We start from the raw sequence: 19,367 nt of genomic DNA, 5'->3' as shown, positions 1-19,367 counted from the left end.
GATGAGATTTGTAGGCCAAAGCACCTAGAGGACACCATAGTTCCTATCCCCGGTTTAGGGCTACATGCATGAGTTGAAATGGGTACAAGACTTATCCCTGCAACCAGAAGCACTTCTAGCATTTAGTCCAACATCCAAAAATTGTTACCTAGCATCATGTATAAACTAGAAAATGGTTCAAATCAAATTTTGATACGTTTTTAAACATGCCAGTTTCAAAGCTGGTGGGTAACACTGGCTCACTGAACAAACCAAATTTCTAAATCATGTTCATCTTTCGTGCTAAGCCAAGATATGAGCTAATGATAAGAAAATAATGTACAAGCGGAAGCCTTTTGTTCAGAATCCTTTGTGCTCATGCACATAAGCAGAAAAGTATGGATCACAGTTCTATGTGAACCAGGAACGTTGCAGTGTGTCCTTGTGAATTAAAGGCAACCAATAGCCTGTGGCCTCTATCTGCAGAAACTCACGGCATACCCCAAGAACTGTGTTTTTAAAGAATGAAATACACACGATCACACTGGATGAAAACTTTCAAACTTCATAAAATATCTAAAGAAAAACAATAAACATTAAACAAATCTCACTGAAGGTTCAGTGCCTTCATTAGCAAACCAAGGCGAAGTTGATGGGTCAGCCAGTTCTGGCTAGAAATTAATTTCTGAAACCACAGTTTTTCCTTTCTATAGCTAGACAGGATGGATTGAAATCACAATTTAAATCAATTTGATTTTTAAAAAATCATTGATTTTAATCCACTGTGTTGCTAGATGAATCTCATCACCGCTTCAATCACAAAAAATGGAAAAGTCAAGCCTAGTGGTGTATCCATCCATCCCTCTCTCTCTCTCTCTCTACCTATACATGCTTTCATTTGAGACTTGGCCTTCAGGGAGACTTTTGCTTAAAAAAGCTTTGTAACTGGTATCCCTTAACATATATACAAATGGCAGGATCCACAAAGGCACATGCTGGAGAAATAAATTCAGCAGATAAATTTACGAACACCGAATAAAACTGCCAGCATTAGCTGGCACCTCTAAATTGCCTCTTTCTGAACACCTCAACTGAGGACCTCGCTAAAAGGAGTGGCCAAGGTGCTCATCCTTGTCTGCATCTGTATACAGATGCGTACAAATATATAAAGCAATTTACAAGATGTCTCATTGTTACCATAGAATAAATCCATCAGGAATTTATCTGTTTCATCTCGTTTTGGTGTGAATGGCTTATCCTCATCATCTTCATTTATTGCCATCTTCTTGTTCTTCTCTTCCTTATAAAAGTTCCTGAGGTGGTGATATGCATCAGTCATCCGGATAGTGTCGTTGATGAGCAAGGCATCGTTATATTTCTTCAAGTGCTCTGCGCAGAGACGTTCCTTGCGGTTTTTTTCTTTCGCAGCTAGGAGAAGGAAAAATGCCATTACAAAACCAGTAAAGAGATCTCTGAGACAGCTTTGGATAGTGAAGGAGGGAATACATTACAATAATTACATATGGAAGTTACCTTTTTTCTCCTCTTGGATTACCCACTGTTCATAGGTTTGAGAGCCAAATTCAGCATTTGGGTTGAAATGGCAATACTCCTGGATCTTTGTCATTATATCTATGAGTTCTTCTCTAAATGGATCCTAAAATTACAAAAATCCCACAGAAATTCATTGAAGAGAGGCTAGATAGCCTATCACCATCAACAAGAGACAGGATTCCTTCTGCTTAAGTTCACCCATAAAAAGCAACATTCAAGTTTTCCTTAGTATGAACATTTGCTGGCATGAACTCTGCAGAAAGAGCAATTCATTCCACCTCCAAAAACGGAGAAACATATACATATTTCCATTTTTATTATTCATACTAGAGCTATAGTCCAAGATTCCAAGATTGAGAACATTTACTCCATAAAGAGCCATTTAGCTATTCTCAGGATGTGATCACATAGGTATATAGCTTGTATTTTGGACCACTGGTGGCACAATGTGATTTGTGCAATTTCCAGTCAATTACATCACATACAGGGAATAGTGCTCTAGCCTGATCTCGGTCCATATCCTAGCTGGACATTTTTAGTCCAACAGTAGGGCTACCACTTTTGGGGGGCAGGCTGCAGTGATTTCCTACTGGACAGAAGGGTGACCCTTTCTGATGACCTTTCTTGCCATCTGATCACACCCTCAGTTACAAGGATTAGAATCCCCTTTCTTTTCTTTTTTTAAACAAATGCTTAGTATAATAGAATAAGACCTTTTACTGAAAATATGTACAAAACATCCTTTAAGTCTGCCTCCCTCATCCAAAATAGCTGGTAAGAACATGGTGAACAATTCCTATCACACCCGAATCAGTTCAACATACCTATCCCAAAACTTGGAAAAAAAGAAGTAATGGATAGAGTGTGCTGTCTCCCTGGAGCACAGATTAGGGAATATAACAGAAGGACTAACATCACTCATAAAACCCACAGATACATATCCCTTTCTTCTCATCCTTGTGGGAACAAATGAGACAGCCAAGAGCAACTTTGAAGACATCACATCAGAGTTCAAAGCTCTGGGAAGGGAACGTAAGGACTTTGGGGGCCAGATAGATTTCTCATCCATTGTACCAGTATTCAGAAGAGGAAAGGGAAAGGAAAATACTCCGGGTGAATGACTGGCTATGAAGGTGGTGTTGACAGGAGGGATTTGATTTTTGGGATCACAGGCTGAGCTTTCTAGAAATACTTTCAAATACAGTGGTGCTTCGCTTAATGAGTGCACCGTTTAACGATGAATCCGCATAGCGATTGCATTGCGATGTTCTGAATAGGCAAAACATCGCATTGCAATGGTTTTTTAAACAGCTGATCAGCGGTTCCAAAATGGCCGCCGGGTGCCCAAAATGGCTGCCGCAAGTGTTTTCGCGCCCTGCCCTCACTTACCGAGGGCGCGAAAATGGAGGCTGACAGGTCTCAAAGTCAACCTGAGGAATTGTTCATCGCAATTCAGTGTATAAGTTGTTACAGAATCAGAATTTAGTGAAGCAACATGTAACAAAGGAGCACAGCTGGGTTAATTGAGGCAGCTGTGTGACAACCAATTTGATTGGTTCAACCAAGAATAAAACTAGTCAAGCTTGCAGAGACAAACTGTTGGGTAGTTGGGTAGTTGGATAGTTTGTGTAGTTTGTTGTGTTGCTGGTGATCGTGTTGTTGAGAGCTGTATTTACTGCATCGTTGGATGAAGACTTGCCATATTGCAAGGAGAAGATCCTGGAAGAAGACTATCTCCGTGGTGAGAGGAGAAGACTTCGTGGATGCTGGACTCTTTATATTGGTAACAATCTTTGGTTACTGAAACTGTAATTTACCATTGCTAACTGAAGAACTACTGTGAATGACCAGGACTGTATAAAGACCAAGAGAAGCTGTATTTACCCTGTATATATGGACTTTAATGTAAATAATACTATCAACACTACAACAGTGTCTGTTTGGTTTAATCTCTGAGCAGTTCACTTCACCATTACGCCCCCTGGCGTAGTCTGGTAACGCAGCACCTCTGTCAATTGGTTATGGGCCCAGACAGCGCACCAGACTGCATCCAGGTATAAATTTAAGAAGTTATTGAAGAAACTGCTGACCAGAGAGAGCCAAGTAGTGTGGCTACAGTCTGTGGTAAAGATGGCCAACGAAATGTCTATGGCTGGACTGTGCATAAAAAAGTTGAATGGGGAGAATTATGCAACTTGGCAGCAGAAGGTTCAGTTGCTACTACAAAAGGAAGCATTATGGGACATTGTAGAAAATCCCCAAGCAGTCCTAAATGAGAGGAAAAAGAAACTAAATGCAAAAGCTCTGGCTATTATTGGGTTAACTCTAGAAGACCGTCTTCTTATCCACCTGAGAGGCCAAAACTCAGCAAAGAAGGCATGGGAGGATTTGAGGAGACTCTTCGTAAGAGATAATGTTGGAAGCCAGATTCAAATTGCCAGAAAACTTTTCCGAACTAGACTGCAAGCTGGAGGGTGTATGCTTCAACATTTAGAGGCAATGAAGTCAATGTTGATGGACTTACGAGAAAAGAACATCACATTTACAGAAATACAGGAAGCATTTATTATCCTGTCTTCATTAGATGAGTCATATGATCAGCTGGTGACCAATTTAGAAATTCTTCCTCAAGCAGAGCTAACAGTAATTAATATAACGGGCAAACTGTTGGAAGAAGAACAAAAGAGAAAAGATAACAAACAACTCCGAGACTCCAAACTTACTAATCACCGTGATAAGCTGAAAGAAAGTGAGGAGGAGGGGGGACACAGCTGCAAGCATTCATTCTGGAAAACGCTGTTTTTCCTGTGGCTCAAGAAAACATCTGATGAAAGACTGTAAATTTAAGAAAGTAAAAGAAAAACAAACCAGACGCAAGAGAGAAACACTAAGCCTGACTGAGGAAATTTATAACTCTGAACAGGGAGAAGAGTGGATTGTCGACTCTGGAGCAACTGCCAGCATGTGTAAGAGCAAACAGCTAATATTTAACTACCAACCTGTATCCAACCAACAAGTATGCTTAGCAAATGGTGTTAGTGCTAAGGTACTTGGAAAAGGTAAAGTGAAATTACCTTATATAGCTAGACCAATAGATGTTTTACATGTTCCAAATTTGAAGCATAATTTACTTTCTGTGAGTTCATTAGCAAAGAATGGGTTTATTAGCACTTTCTATGAGGAGAAATGTGTAATAACTAGCAAGAACAATGAAAAATTGAATTGCTATGCTAGAAACAATTTATATAGACTAAACTGTACTAAGGCTAACAATGTCTATGAAAACAAATGTATACACAAAGATTGTATTCATTTATGGCATCAAAGGCTAGGACATGCAAACTACAAAACATTGAGAAAAACAATTGAAAACTCAGTAGGAGTTAATTTAAAGCAATGTAATGAATATGTGAATTGTCAAGCTTGCCAATTAGCCAAGAGTAAGAAAGCTCCAATAATGAAACATAGTGATGTACAAGTGAAAAATATATTAGATTTGGTGTCAGTTGATGTAATTGGACCCAAAAGTGCATCATTAGGAGGAGCTAGATACATTCTCTCTATCCAAGACCAAAAGTCCAGGTTTGGATATTGTTATCTCATGAAAGATAAAAGTGCAGTACATGTAGAGTTTGAAAGATGGCTCAAATTTGTAGAGCGCAAAACAGGGAAAAAGGTTAAGGTGGTACAAACTGACAATGGAACAGAGTTTACAAATGCCAAATTTCAAGCAATATTAAGAAAAAATGGTATTACTCACAGGAGAGCCGCTCCCTATACACCTACTCAGAATGCCTTTATTGAAAGAAGGGGCCAAACTCTGCAGAACATGGCTGAGGCAATGATTAGGGGGAGTAGACTATCAGAGAAATATTGGGGTGAAGCTACACTTTGTGCGAATTTTTATATTAATATTCTTTGGCACAGTGGAATAAACAACATACCTTACACAGTTTGGACTGGGAGAAAACCAAATTTAAAATTTTTACACGTATTTGGATCTCCTGCATGGGTTCACATCCCAAAAGAAATAAGGAGAAAGGGAGAGAAGAAAGCCAGACTGATGTATTTCCTTGGATACCAACAAAATAGGAGAGCATTTAGGTTTGGGTTGCCAAATACCAACAAACTTGTAATAAGCAGCAGTGCTTCATTTAATGAGCACAGTAACTGGGACAAAATATGTAAACCCCCAGAAACAATAATTAAATTGCCTGAAAGGAATGAAAGTAGTGAAGATAGTGCAGATGAAAGTGACTCTCAAACAGAGCAAGAAATAAAAAGAGAAGTAGAACCTGAGGAAATGCAATCTGATAAAGAAATTCCATCCAACTCAGAAAGGAGGGAAACTCTCGAGGAGGACAGGGAATTACCTAGGAGGTCTAGCAGAGAGAGAAAAACTCCAGACAGGTACAAGCCTGAGACCTATTATTGTCTCAATGTGGCTGAACCAGAGACATATGATGACATATGTAATATGCCTGAGCAGGAACAAATAAAATGGAAAGAGGCAATGGAGAAGGAGTTAAATTCATTAAAACAACTGAAGGTTTATGAGGAGGTGAAACTGCCTGAAAAATCAAAAGTAATTGGTTCCAGATGGGTATTTAAAAGGAAGGTGGATGCCAATGGTAATGTGAGGTATAGAGCAAGGTTAGTGGCAAAAGGATATGCACAAACTTCAAACGACTATGATCAAGTTTTTGCACCGGCCCTAAGACCAGAGACATTGAGATTTGCTTTAACCTATGCAGCCAAGCATAATCTCATGACCAGGCATGTTGATATAGAAACAGCCTATTTATATGCTGACCTGAAACACACAATTTATATGAAAATACCACCAGGAATTGAAAGTGAAGGTAAATGCTGGATATTGAAAAAGAGTCTGTATGGTCTCAGACAAAGTGGCCATGAATGGAACCAACATTTAACCAAAACTTTAAAGGATAATGGTTTTGTGCAAGGAAAGGCAGACCCTTGTTTATTTATAAATGAGAAGACACAAGCTATAATATTAGTATTTGTGGATGATTTAGCCATATTTACCAAAGATAAGAAAGAGGCTGAAGAAGTAATCCAAATGTTAAAGAAACACTACAAGTTGAGAGATTTGGGAGAAATAAGTAACTACTTAGGAGTAGAAATAGAAAGAAGTAAGAAAGGATTTAAAATAGCCCAAAAGAGCAAAATATTAAAACTCCTAAAACAGTATAAGATGGAGGATTGTAAAGGTGCAGCAACTCCAATGAACATAGAGTTTGAGAAAGAAGATATGAATGGCCCAGAATGTGATATTGATGTATATAGGTCCCTGATAGGCAGCTTACTATATTTGAGTAGATGGTCAAGGCCAGACATCTCTATAGCTGTAAACTTGTTATCTAGGAATGTGAGCAAGCCGAATGCAAGGCACTGGCAATCAGCAAAAAGAGTACTTAGGTATTTAAAGGAGGCACAAAATAAAAAGCTAAATTTAGAACCAGTGGGAGAACTATCTATTTCTGCTTATGCCGATGCAAATTATGGTAGTGATTTAACAACCAGAAGATCAACATCAGGCATGACTGTGCATTTGGGAGGAAGTTTGATAAGCTGGAAGACAGCTAGACAGAAATTTATATCATTGTCTTCTGCCGAATCTGAGTATGCAGCATTATCTGAATTGTGTACAGATCTAGTATTCTATAAACAATTGGCACAAGATCTGGGAGTGAATATAAAAACACAAATTAAAGTTTTTGAAGATAATCAAGCTGTCATACAGATGGCGAACTCACCAAATGTAAGAAGCAGATCTAAACACACAGATATCAGGTACCAAAATGTAAAGCAAAGTATAGAGAATGGGTTAATTGAACTGGTATACTGTGGAACAGAAAACAATAAAGCTGATTGTTTGACAAAAGTATTGGGGCCAACTAAACATAACAAAGCATGTGAAATGTTGGGAATGATATAATGTATGTGAATGTAAAAAAGAACTCTGTATATGTTCGAAGCAATGTACTATGTAATTACATGTGTTACAGAATTGCTATAAACAATTGGAGGAGATTGACAGGTCTCAAAGTCAACCTGAGGAATTGTTCATCGCAATTCAGTGTATAAGTTGTTACAGAATCAGAATTTAGTGAAGCAACATGTAACAAAGGAGCACAGCTGGGTTAATTGAGGCAGCTGTGTGACAACCAATTTGATTGGTTCAACCAAGAATAAAACTAGTCAAGCTTGCAGAGACAAACTGTTGGGTAGTTGGGTAGTTGGATAGTTTGTGTAGTTTGTTGTGTTGCTGGTGATCGTGTTGTTGAGAGCTGTATTTACTGCATCGTTGGATGAAGACTTGCCATATTGCAAGGAGAAGATCCTGGAAGAAGACTATCTCCGTGGTGAGAGGAGAAGACTTCGTGGATGCTGGACTCTTTATATTGGTAACAATCTTTGGTTGCTGAAACTGTAATTTACCATTGCTAACTGAAGAACTACTGTGAATGACCAGGACTGTATAAAGACCAAGAGAAGCTGTATTTACCCTGTATATATGGACTTTAATGTAAATAATACTATCAACACTACAACAGTGTCTGTTTGGTTTAATCTCTGAGCAGTTCACTTCACCATTACGCCCCCTGGCGTAGTCTGGTAACGCAGCACCTCTGTCAGAGGCGCTATGGGGGAACTTCGCTGAATGGTGAGTGCATTCCTATGGCTTTTTCCGTTCCGTTTAGCGATGTTTCTGCATAGCGACAATTAATCCAGAATGGATTAATGTCACTATGCGGGACACCACTGTACTTGAAAGGCTGTCATTGAGGAGGATTTGTTTTTGATCACCCCAGAGTATAGGACATGCAACAACGAGATCAAGTTACAGGAAGGCAGGTTTCAGTTGAGTATCAGGAAAAACTTCCCAGCTGTTAGAGCAGTACAGCAATTGAATCAATTACCTAGAGAGGTGGGGAATGCTCCAACACTGGAGGCATTCAAGAGAAACTTAGATAACCATCTGGCACATATCCTTTGATTTGTATTCCTGCACTGAGCACACGGTTGGACTATTTTATGATTCTATTCTATGATTCTATAGCCTCTGGAAAATGAAAAACATACAATCTGCACGGACAATTTGAATAACCCTCCCCAGAAGGTCTCTGCAGATCCTTCCAACAAGAGATTTGCCTGCCTTATAGAGGGTAGAGAAGTTGGCTGCGTACAAAGAAACAGATGAGACAGCCTGAGGAATTCTCTGCTGACTGGAACACAGGATTACCAGAATGCAGCAACCTCAAACCCTCTTACCCGGGACTAAGTTTCATTCAACTCAGTGAGAATCACAATTACTAACTTCCTCCATTCTAAATGTTGTGGTAAAAGGTCACAGTCACTGCCTTATCTATTTCTTTCTTAAAAAAAAAAAAAAATCTGCATGTGCAGCATAGTACACTTGTAACATGCCTACCCAGAAGTAAATCCCACTTCATTAAATAAAGTTTCTCAGATACCCCAGCCAGCTCCAAAGAGGAAAGGTGTTCAATAACTGGAACAAGAAGAGAGATGGGCACACACTGGTTCATCCCAGTTCCAATTTGTGATTTTACCTATAATTAATTGCTCTTCAGTTCTAATATTCCATGCTTTAGTTCTGCCATCGGGGCTGGCCTTATCATAAAGCACAGAAAGCAGCTCTCTTAGGGTGCAGATACTGGGGCTAGAGAGGTGCTGGGAGACAGAGTGGTATATGCCACACAGCCTGCCCCGAACCACATCAGCTACTGTGGAGGGCTGCTCCCATCACCAATGTCAAACGAGGAGGGGGAATTGCTTCAGGCAGTAAACCACGTTGGGTCAGCCTTGTACCTCTGTGCTCCTCCTCATGTGTGCCAAGGACGGAAGACAACTCCTTTGTTTTCTACTATTTGTAGGTTAGCATTGTAAACATTAACACCAATGTTCCTGAAAGGCTGAGAAGCCAGAGAGTCAACAATGAGCCCATCCACAATGACAGACAGGCACTTGGTTGAGTTCTGCTTATGCTGGAGCAAGAGAGTAGCTAATTTCTCTTCTCTCACATCTTGCACCAGCCTCATCTACCAGGCTGTACCAGATGGTGGTTGATCTTCCAGAACAATGTATGTGGTTGCATCAATAACGGCAGAGAGAATAAGAGCAAAACTGCTCCCAAACCCTCTTCCTTTAGCAAGGGGATTCTCTCAGATCCTAAATCCTGAAAGAGTCCTTTCATTCACAGGATACGAAATCCAGCTCTAATGCTAATTATTGTTATTTATCTGAAATCCTCTCCTCTCTCCAGTTAGTGGAACTGTACCTTGAAAGACTGGAGCAAACACTAATCTTTATTTGGTTAAAAAAAGGAAGAAAGGAGGTGAGAAAATAAGTGAGAAGACAATTTACAACCATAGGCCCCAAACAAACTTCCTACCTTTCTTTTGTCGTCTGCAATCTCAAACTTCTTAAGGGGCTCCTTCACCTGATTTTTCAACTGAGAGGTGTGTTCCTGAACTGTCATAATTCCTTCTGCATCAAGATTGGCACATATCTGGAGGAAGCAATGTTACGACAGATATAACACATGCATTTTGTGACTCATGTTGCCTAAAGCTGTTAACAGTCCCCCCAGGGAATTAATCATTCTCATTAAGCTTTCATTACTACAGATGATTAATGAGGGTGTCCGACCATGAAGAAATGTGTGCCTGGGAGATTTGTTGTTGTTGTTTTCTGCTTCAGTAACTGAATTCTGTCCAGTGCAGAGTGTAGATTTATGGCTACCTAAATCTGGGTTGCTCAGAATGATTTCTGGTTTCCTCTTCTTAATCTTCTCCTCTCCAGCTGGCATTTTAAAACTCTTCCCATGTTTGCCTTTGCAACTACCAAGGCAGACATGCCTCCCTCCCATTTCAAGTACTCAAACTAGGTTAATTCAGGAGTTGTTTTGCCATCAAAGCAGCTCCAACCCATGGGAGAACTATGCTGGAGAAAGGGAGGGAGGAAAGACCATGATCGTCAATTCTGTCCTTCTCCTGCAGCTTCTGTAACCTCCCACACTGTTTGGGAGCATCCTCCACCATTTAGATCAAGTTTTTAAGGTGAGGTAAGGAGAAATGAGCAATTGTCTCCCTTGCTTCCTCTAGTACAAGCCAGGATCCAAGCCTTCTTTCTCTTGCTAAATCCAGTGCAAAGGCTGCAAATGTATCATATTTTATGCTGTGGTACAGATGTAATGCGCCCCCAAGTTTAATTTTAACATGCGTTGTGGTGTTGCCTACAGGCACCCACAGAATATACTACGCAGGACTCTGTCAGCTGCTCCTAATTCTATTTCATGCATCCACAAGTGCTATTTTCTTAGAACAAAAATTTTCGTAAGAGACTGTCAAATTCCTATCCCTTTCTGAACACTGAAGAAACTCAAAGAGGAGAGATAAGGCTCGTACCACACACACACATCTACCACCGAAAATCAACTGGCATCTCTCTTGACAAGTTTCCCCCTTCTCCCCCCTCCAAATCTGCAATGCTGCTTAGCCTGTTTGTCACATCATCAAACTGTATTTAATATACTTAAATCTTCAGTTCACCCCAAAATTATCAGAAACTACCCTGTTATCTCCCCACATCAGGATAATTTCTCTGACGATGCAATGAGATGGGCATTTGACTCGGTCAGCTATTTGCTTCTTTTTCTGTTGATTACACGATGTAATTGCTGGAGCCAACCAGCCCAATCTTAGAGCATTCCCACCTGAATCTTTCTGGGCCCCTGTCAAGGGCGTCTACTTTTTCGGCACAGATTGCTCTGTTTTTTTGGTTCATTTCCAGTGCATGCAACTGCTGAAAATGAACATAAGCAAGCCTTTAGCTGTCAAGGCTTTTTCCGCCATAATGTGAAGTGGCTTAAGAAGAGAGCAGGACACTGGCAAATTAAAAACTTCTGCTCCTCTGTTCTTCTTCTGCTCCTCCAAAGGAGCACACTTTGCACAGGAACTTTTTTTTTTAAAAAAAAAATGGACTTCATTACAGCAGCACAGATACACTGCATCACTTGTTTAAAAGAAAAAATAGAAAACTTCCTCCCGAAAGTGGGAGGAGACAAGGGGGGGGGGGATAGAATAATGAAGGCCATTTTTTTTCTTTGACTTGTTTTAAAGGTCTGAATGAGAATCCGCCTGCAGCTGAATCCACCACCAACTGGTACCCATATCCCATCCTGCATCATAAATGTCTCAGAACAAGGTACAACATAAAGCAACTCAAATATTTTAAGATATAAACAAGTATTTGCATGAGAGGAAGTACTGGTGTAGCACTTGCCTTTCCCTCATTATCCTAGTGGTCCATGAGAAACGTAGCTTTCCTCACTCATTGTCCTGAGACTCTATGAGGCCTAATAATGGGGAGAGCCTATGCAAGAGTGCAAATCTCAAATGCAATGACTGAATTAGGACTGCCCTAATCTTCTGTTCTTGTAGAAAAGTTAGGACTCGTTAAGTGTAATTACTGGTGACACGATGTCATCAGGAATCACTATGACATAGTGCTGATGACATTATGACATCAGCCTTGGCAATAAGTTCTCAACCTTCTCAAATACAGCTTACCAAGCAAGCAAGAGCTAATTTCCCCTCCCTTGATCTTCCACACTGTCATGGTTGGGGAATCTTAGAATTTCAGGCTGAGGAACTTTCATTCATTTATCTAATTTTGGTTCTCCTTCTCTTCTTTCAAACCGCAGTCCTACCTTCTGTGACAGCTTTCCTGCCCAAGATTGACTTACTTTCAGAATATGTTCCACAGCCTTGGAAGCGTTCCGTGCACCTCCGACACCAGGGGAAGCGGTCAGTCCCAGAACCTGAGGTTGGGGGATTAGTGGTTCACCCCGTTTGCTCCTCTTCTGGTTTTCCCTCTTTTGCTTTAAATAACGGCGCATGATATTATTATAGACAGCTTCCTTCTGAGTATGATGGCATTCATCAATAATCATCAAAGAGAACGCTGGAAGATAATGATCACGGATCAGTCAGTTCTCTGGTACACACAAAGCCACCGTTAAGCATTCCACTTTGTTTTTATTAAATATGCCTACATTTGACTGGCAGCTCAGAACATACATCCCCCAAAAGGACGCAACTCAGGACAGTGCTATAGCATGCCCAGCAGAGCACTTCTTTTATTCAAGGCACGTGTGTTATTTTAAAAAAAAAAAATAAGTGGAGCATACTTTGAAACAGCCCTTTCAAAAGTTTTGGACTAAAACTCCCATCCCACTGGCCAATTAACTATGCTGGCTAGGAATGATGGGAGCTGCAGTCCAAAATACCTGGCAGGATCAAACAAGCCACAAATGTAGGAAAAAAGAAATAGGTTGAAAATGTAGACCTATGCCAGTTGACAAAGATCTCCAGACACAAATAACTCAACCAGCAAAAGCAGTCTGTTGAAACAAACGTACAGCATCCCTGGGCTTGTGATGTAGGAGAAACAACTCTTGTCCATGCAAGTATTTTCAACTAGACATAGTAACAGGAGTGAACGATAACATGAAACTGTACAGCACTCATTTCATACACCTCTGGGGGGGGGGGGGGTTTATAAATTTAAAAGCACATCAATATCCGTTTGCATTCTATGACATTCCAGAAATTATAATCAAACAAATGCACCCATAGGTTTCATTGGCGATACTTACCTTCGTCCAGTTGACCACACTCAACTCAAACATAAAGCCTAAAAATTCTGCCCCATCCTCCATCTCTTATCATCTATCTCAGCAGTCTCTTTGTTTGATTGGCAACTCTCTTTCCCAGTGTGGAAGAGGCCATGTTGCCGAGTTCTCTTGTGAGTAAGAGATCAGCAGGGGCAGAAAACAACAACAACAACAACTGGGCAAACTATGAAATAAAGAAAACTGCAAGTGGTTCGAAACATGGTACATTTCAGCAGTGTGGGTATTAAACAGCTGATTTCAAAACAAAACAAAGCTTCCACACAGAAATTCTAAAATAGACCAATGAAGTAGATACCTCTGATCTGCCTTCAAAAGAAAAAAAAAGGGTGAGTGGGCAAGGGAAGGAGAAAATCCACCTTGTTCTCAATAGATGCAAAGTGAAACCTGAAGAAAGGGCTCATTTACATCTGTTAATTCAAAGGGGCAGAAATGGGGAAACCCCTTCTTCACATATTGAACACCCAGGCTGTAAAGTTCTTTAGAGGCTAATGTTGCCTTGCATTTAGCTTAGAATTGGTAAAAACATGAGAGACATTAAAAATCCAGCTCATAGTAAATATGTATCAACACCAAATGCTAATTGCGTGCTGCCACCTTCAAAATACATAGTCTGGGTCCCATCTTTATGGATGTGTACTTCAGCCTGCATAGATCTTAAAGTGGATAGATGTGTACTTCAGCCTGTACAGACTATTTCCCAAAACACCATCAAGAAAGATTTATCCACACCTGTCCATTAATGAGAGAGTGACTCTTAAATCCTATTCCTATATATTTTTTGCATATCTTCATCCCTTATTGCTTCCCACACTTCAATTATCAGGTGTGGAAAAACTTGCTTCCTTGGGCCCAGAATGAGGTTGAATCTGTATCATCTCTGTCTCTAAATGCTCTTAGATTACTATGCCCATTATCCCTGACCAGTGATTCTGATGGCTGGAGCTTATAGGAATTGCAGCACAACAAAAGGGTCAAGGTTCCCTGTGTCTGGCTGTTAACATAGAAGACATCAAACATTCTAGATTTACATGGCTAGCATTAATGTTTCACAAATGAAAATGCAATGAAGAATGAGTATGCATGAGTCCCCAAATGCTAATTACATTCTAGACTGGGGCCTCATGGCAACTCTTCTTCCCAAATAGAAGTGGTCACTTCAAGATTATAACATCTCATATGTGGTGGTCATGCAGAGTAGCGAAACAGTATTGGAAAAGAGTACATGCTGTGCTGCAACAAATATTGCTTTGTAAGGTTCCATTAACCCCAGAACTGTTTTTATTGAGTATGATACCTGATAACATAGATAAGACAAAGAAGTATATAGTTATATACATAGCCACTGCAGCTAGAATTCTTTATGCCAAAAATTGGAAAAGTCCGACGGTACCGAAACAAGAAGATCTTATAGAGAAGATACGGGAAACAGCAGAAATGGACATTTTATCAGAAGTGATGAAGGATTGTCCTCTACAAAAGGCAACTGAAAGATGGGACTTATTCTACAAATGGTTTGAGTCATCAGACATCGCTTGAAGAACATGCATTAAAATGAGAACTTAAATCTGGAAGGCAGAAAATAGTAAAAAGAGCAACTTGGAATTTTGATATGGCAATATGTATAGAATGGATGTTAGTATGTCATTGTTTCTCCTCTTGCCCTTAACCTCAATCCCAAAAATAAAATAAAATAAAATAAAGATTATAACATCAAGAGTATAACATACAGACTGGACCACACAGCCAGAAACACGCTGTTATTGGTGATACATGCCTGATAACTGGACTCCTTCATCATCACTTGTGTCTGCATTTTGCAAAGCATTCTCAAGAATTTGAGCTGTACAAATGATGACGTCATGCTCTCTGACAACTTTAGGGAATGAAATTTTTAGCTGTGTTGCACCACTCAGCCCAGTCACTCTATATGAATGCTTCAAGTAGGGATAAAATTCTTTCCAGTAATGCTGCTCCACCAAAGGTACCTGCAGAAGAGTTTCCAGGAAAAAAAAAAGCAGCAATGAGGTTGGAACTTAACACACATGCCAGAATAAGGTGTTGACGAATGGTCATCCCATCCAGTATATACAATTTGGCTCTTCTGGATCTCGAGCAATACGTATCGCCCTACAGTTCCATGTTTGGGGTGAATCATACTAGGAGCTATGGCACTGTTATACAATTTTAGTCTCTGGGCATCATGGCTTAGGGGGCAAAGGAGGCCGATCAAGATGATAATGTTATAGGGAATCTGCTTTCAGAAGTGAGTAGAAGTAAGAATGGGATCTGAGGACAGATCTCTGAATTATCTGCAATTGACTAGCAATGGTTTAATCACTAAGGCCACCATACCAGCCTGAATGCAATCTCATCCAATTTCTAAAGTTAAGTAGGGCCAGGGCTTGGTAAGTACTGGGAGCAGGAGAGCATCAGGGAATACCATGGCTCTGCTGACAACGTTGGTCATTGGGAATTATGCCTGAAACCCCAGGGAGCCATTCCCAGTTAGAGATGACAATACCAGCCTAAAAGGATCAATTGTTTAAATCAACACAAGGCAGCGCCCTATGTCCCTGTACCTTCCACTCGCAATTATTTAACAGCTGCCATTTATAGGTCTAAATTACATTGTTAGAACCCTTAACGTTGTAACTCCACATTTGTGCCTGCAAGTTATTTTAAGTGAATGATTCACAGGGAGCAGTAGCTATCTGACCCTGCTCCCTGCACCACCCTTTCGAACCTCCAGTACCTCCACAGTCAGTAGACCATGGGGTTCTGAAAAGAAAGTTGGTTTTGCAAGTCTGAAGCCTGCCCCCTCCTATGTTAAAATATGATCATCCAGCCCTACCATACCTGGGGACCTCCTGTATGGGGCTCTGGACCTTGAGCTGCAGAGCTGGATGGGATAGTGAGGAATTGAACTCCCAACTCTGACTCCGCAGCCAGATCCTTAATCCCTAAATCATACCTTGATGACACTAAGATAATGGAATAGCATACCTTGTTGACAAGTACTATAACTTTTCCACTCCCTTTACCATCTTCTTTTTTCTTATCCAGGTGGTTTTTGGCAACGTAAACAGCCACTCGGGTTTTGCCACTGCCTGTAGGGAGACACAGCAGAATATTCTTCCCTTCCAAGGCTGGTCTAGCTACTTCCATTTGGTAGTCCCTGAGACTCAGCTCTCGCTCAGGAGAACCTCTCTTACCTCCATTCTCAGGATCATCTGTAGGTGAGAGAAATCAAAGATAGATGCACTTCCATAACAACAACAACAACAACAACACAAAGATGGCAATGATTCTTCTCAGCTAATGCCTCATTTTCACATCCAGACTTAGCAGTAGATCAAAATTGTACAATCCATGACCTATCAGACAGGATAAGTCTTCAGTCATATTTCCCTACCTTATTACAACTACAAAAATGTGTGTGTGTGGGGGGGAGAGAGAGAGATAGAGAAAGAGAGCATGCAGGCCAGCCCAAGACATTCTGCCGCAATTTGAGGGGCAGATAGGGCTGTCATTCCTTTCCCTTTTAGAAAAGCTAATCCACTGGTGGTGGAATAGCATCCTCCACTATGCCTATCAACAAATGACAAGGAAGGCTAAATGGCGCATGCAGCTCTGTCCTCAGCACCACCGCAGCCGGGAATGATTTTTTGTTCTTCCAAATATTTGGGATTATTCTTTACTTCTAACCGTAACATGAATCAACTGTTTGTTCAGAGGGGTTTGGAGAGCCACTACAGGTTGTGTTCAGCTGCAGTCTTACACACACTTTCCTAGCAAAAAAACAACAACAACAAAACAAAACAAAAAAACCCAATACACTCAGTAGTGGGGTTTACTCCTTTTTTTAAATTTTCTTTTATAGGTCAGGTGAAGGGATAGGGAACATGGGACTGAACAGGGGTTGTAAATCAACATGAACATTTTACAATATTCATTATTATCTATTACATTTTTAATTAATTAATTTATTTAATTTTTTATTCATTCATTCATTCATTCAATTTATATCCCGCCTATCTGGTTGTTGCAACCACTCTAGGCGGCTTACAGACTCGTAATACTATAATAAAATAATAAAAAAGAGTTATTACATTAAATAGTCAATATTTCAAGATGGGAAAGAAAAAATGAAAGATAAACCACAAAAGAAAAAAAAAGGAGAGAATCAGATATTAACTGGAGGGGAAGGCCTGCCTGAACATCCACATTTATAGTTGGTTTTTGAAAATACCCAGCGAGGGGGCCGCGCAAATCTCCGGAGGCAGATTGTTCCAGAGGTGAGGAGCCACCGCCGAGAAGGCCCGGTTTCTTGTTTTTTCCTTCCGGGCCTCCCTCGGTGTCAGGCTCCTCTGCCTCACCTCCTGGCTCGCACAAGTGACACGGGTAGAGTAGACGTTCCATCACGTATGGAGGCCCTAAACCGTTTAGGGCTTTATACGTAAGCATCAAGACTTTGAAGTCAATGCGGAACCGAATGGGCAGCCAATGCAGTGCGGCCAGAATAGGAGAAATATGGTGGTATTTTCTCACTCCACTAAGGAGTCTGGCTGCCTCATTCTGTACCACCTGGAGTTTCTGTGTCAACTTCAAAGGTAGAGCATATTACAGTGGTCTAATCTTGAGATTACAAGCACATGTACCAAGGTAGTACACGTGCTTGTAATCTCAAAGTAGATATGCAAGTTTCCGGTGTAACTAATTTATGTAGTGGGGTTTACTTCTGAGCAGACGTGTGGGACTGCACCTCTCTCTCTCTTTTTTTTTTTTACTATTAACACAGAAAACTTACCAAACACATAAACACAAAATACAAGTGCATCCCTCCCACTAAGGACCATTATATCTTACATACTTTATAATCATAATCTTCCTTCTCCTTTATCCACCCCCAAAATCCTTCCAAAAATACATATATTCATTGCCTGTTTTTTCCTTTTACACAATGCAGCTTTTATAAATTCTTCCCACCTTTCATTGAATCTATTATTCTTTATTTCTCTCTTTTTAAACTTAATTTCTGAAGTTAGTTTATCATTAGTCACTGTATTCCATATTTCACTGTACCAGTCTTGCAGCTGGAAATCCCAATTCGGCTTCCAATTCTTCACTATAAGCAATCGAGCTGTAGTTACCAAAATTCATTAACCTTTTTTTTGTATTATTCACATCAGAATTTTCTATCATCAATAACAATGCTGTTTTTGGAACCATTTCAATACAGTGGTGCCTCGCTTAGTGATGTTAATTCGTGCAGAAAAATCACTGCTAAGCGATAACATCGCTAAGCGAAAATAAAAAGCCCATAGAAACACATTAAAACACGATTAATGCATTCCTATGGGCTTAAAACTCACCTTTAAGCGAAGATCCTCCATAGCGCTGCCATTTTCGGTGCCTCTAAAGTAAGGAATCCGTGCCTGAAAACAGTGGGCGGCCATTTTGAAACCACCGATCAGCTGGCTGAAAATGGGGGCTTTGCAATTATCGCTTCCCTGCGATCATTGCAAAGCGAAATTTCCCCATAGGGACCATCGCAAAGCAATCGCTTTTGCGATCGCAAAAACAGCGTTGCTAAGTGATTTCATCGCTATACGGAGCAATCGCTATGCGAGGCACCACTGTATTGACTTCCAACAATTCTCTAATCTCTTCAAATATTTAACCCATACTTTTTGTATAACTTCACAATTCCACCACAAATGAAAACATGTACCAACTTCTTTGTTGCATTTCCAACATTTCTTAGAATATTTATAATTTATATTTAATTTTACCATTGTTAAATACCATCCCCATAATATTTATAATTATTTTCTTTTATACTAATTGACATATCTTTTAAAAAACCCTTTTATTCCAGATATTTTCCAAGTCCTCTTCATCTATCTTCTCTATGAGTCTCCCATACCGTTTTTAAATCTTCCAGCTGTCCCCCCGATCAATCAAGGTTCTATAAATTACCCATTCTTCCTTTCTCTTTTTTCCATCTATTTCTTTTTTCAAATTATTTTTAAACTTAGTAATTTTCTATCCTATAGTTTTAATTTCTTTATTCTTCCCATTTTAATTT

The 19,367-nt window shown here is 40.0% G+C and overlaps 1 protein-coding gene across 4 annotated transcripts in view; it reads right to left on the bottom strand.

Annotated features, from left to right (window-relative positions):
• Nucleotides 1–19,367, bottom strand: part of IFIH1 (interferon induced with helicase C domain 1) — a 44,483-nt gene that overhangs the window by 10,154 nt on the left and 14,962 nt on the right. For all 4 annotated transcript variants that reach the window (XM_020812581.3, XM_020812583.3, XM_020812582.3 and 1 more), the window contains 6 exons: nt 16,283–16,509; nt 15,054–15,264; nt 12,329–12,546; nt 9,974–10,090; nt 1,513–1,636; nt 1,177–1,407 (listed from right to left, as the gene is read on the bottom strand). In XM_020812581.3, coding sequence (XP_020668240.3) covers nt 1,177–1,407; nt 1,513–1,636; nt 9,974–10,090; nt 12,329–12,546; nt 15,054–15,264; nt 16,283–16,509 — 1,128 coding nt within the window. The remainder of the gene's footprint in view (nt 1–1,176; nt 1,408–1,512; nt 1,637–9,973; nt 10,091–12,328; nt 12,547–15,053; nt 15,265–16,282; nt 16,510–19,367) is intronic.

The sequence above is a fragment of the Pogona vitticeps genome, chromosome 1 (assembly GCF_051106095.1).
Source record: "Pogona vitticeps strain Pit_001003342236 chromosome 1, PviZW2.1, whole genome shotgun sequence".
Classification (NCBI taxonomy): domain Eukaryota; kingdom Metazoa; phylum Chordata; class Lepidosauria; order Squamata; family Agamidae; genus Pogona; species Pogona vitticeps.
This window is presented reverse-complemented; position numbering and strand designations above follow the sequence as displayed.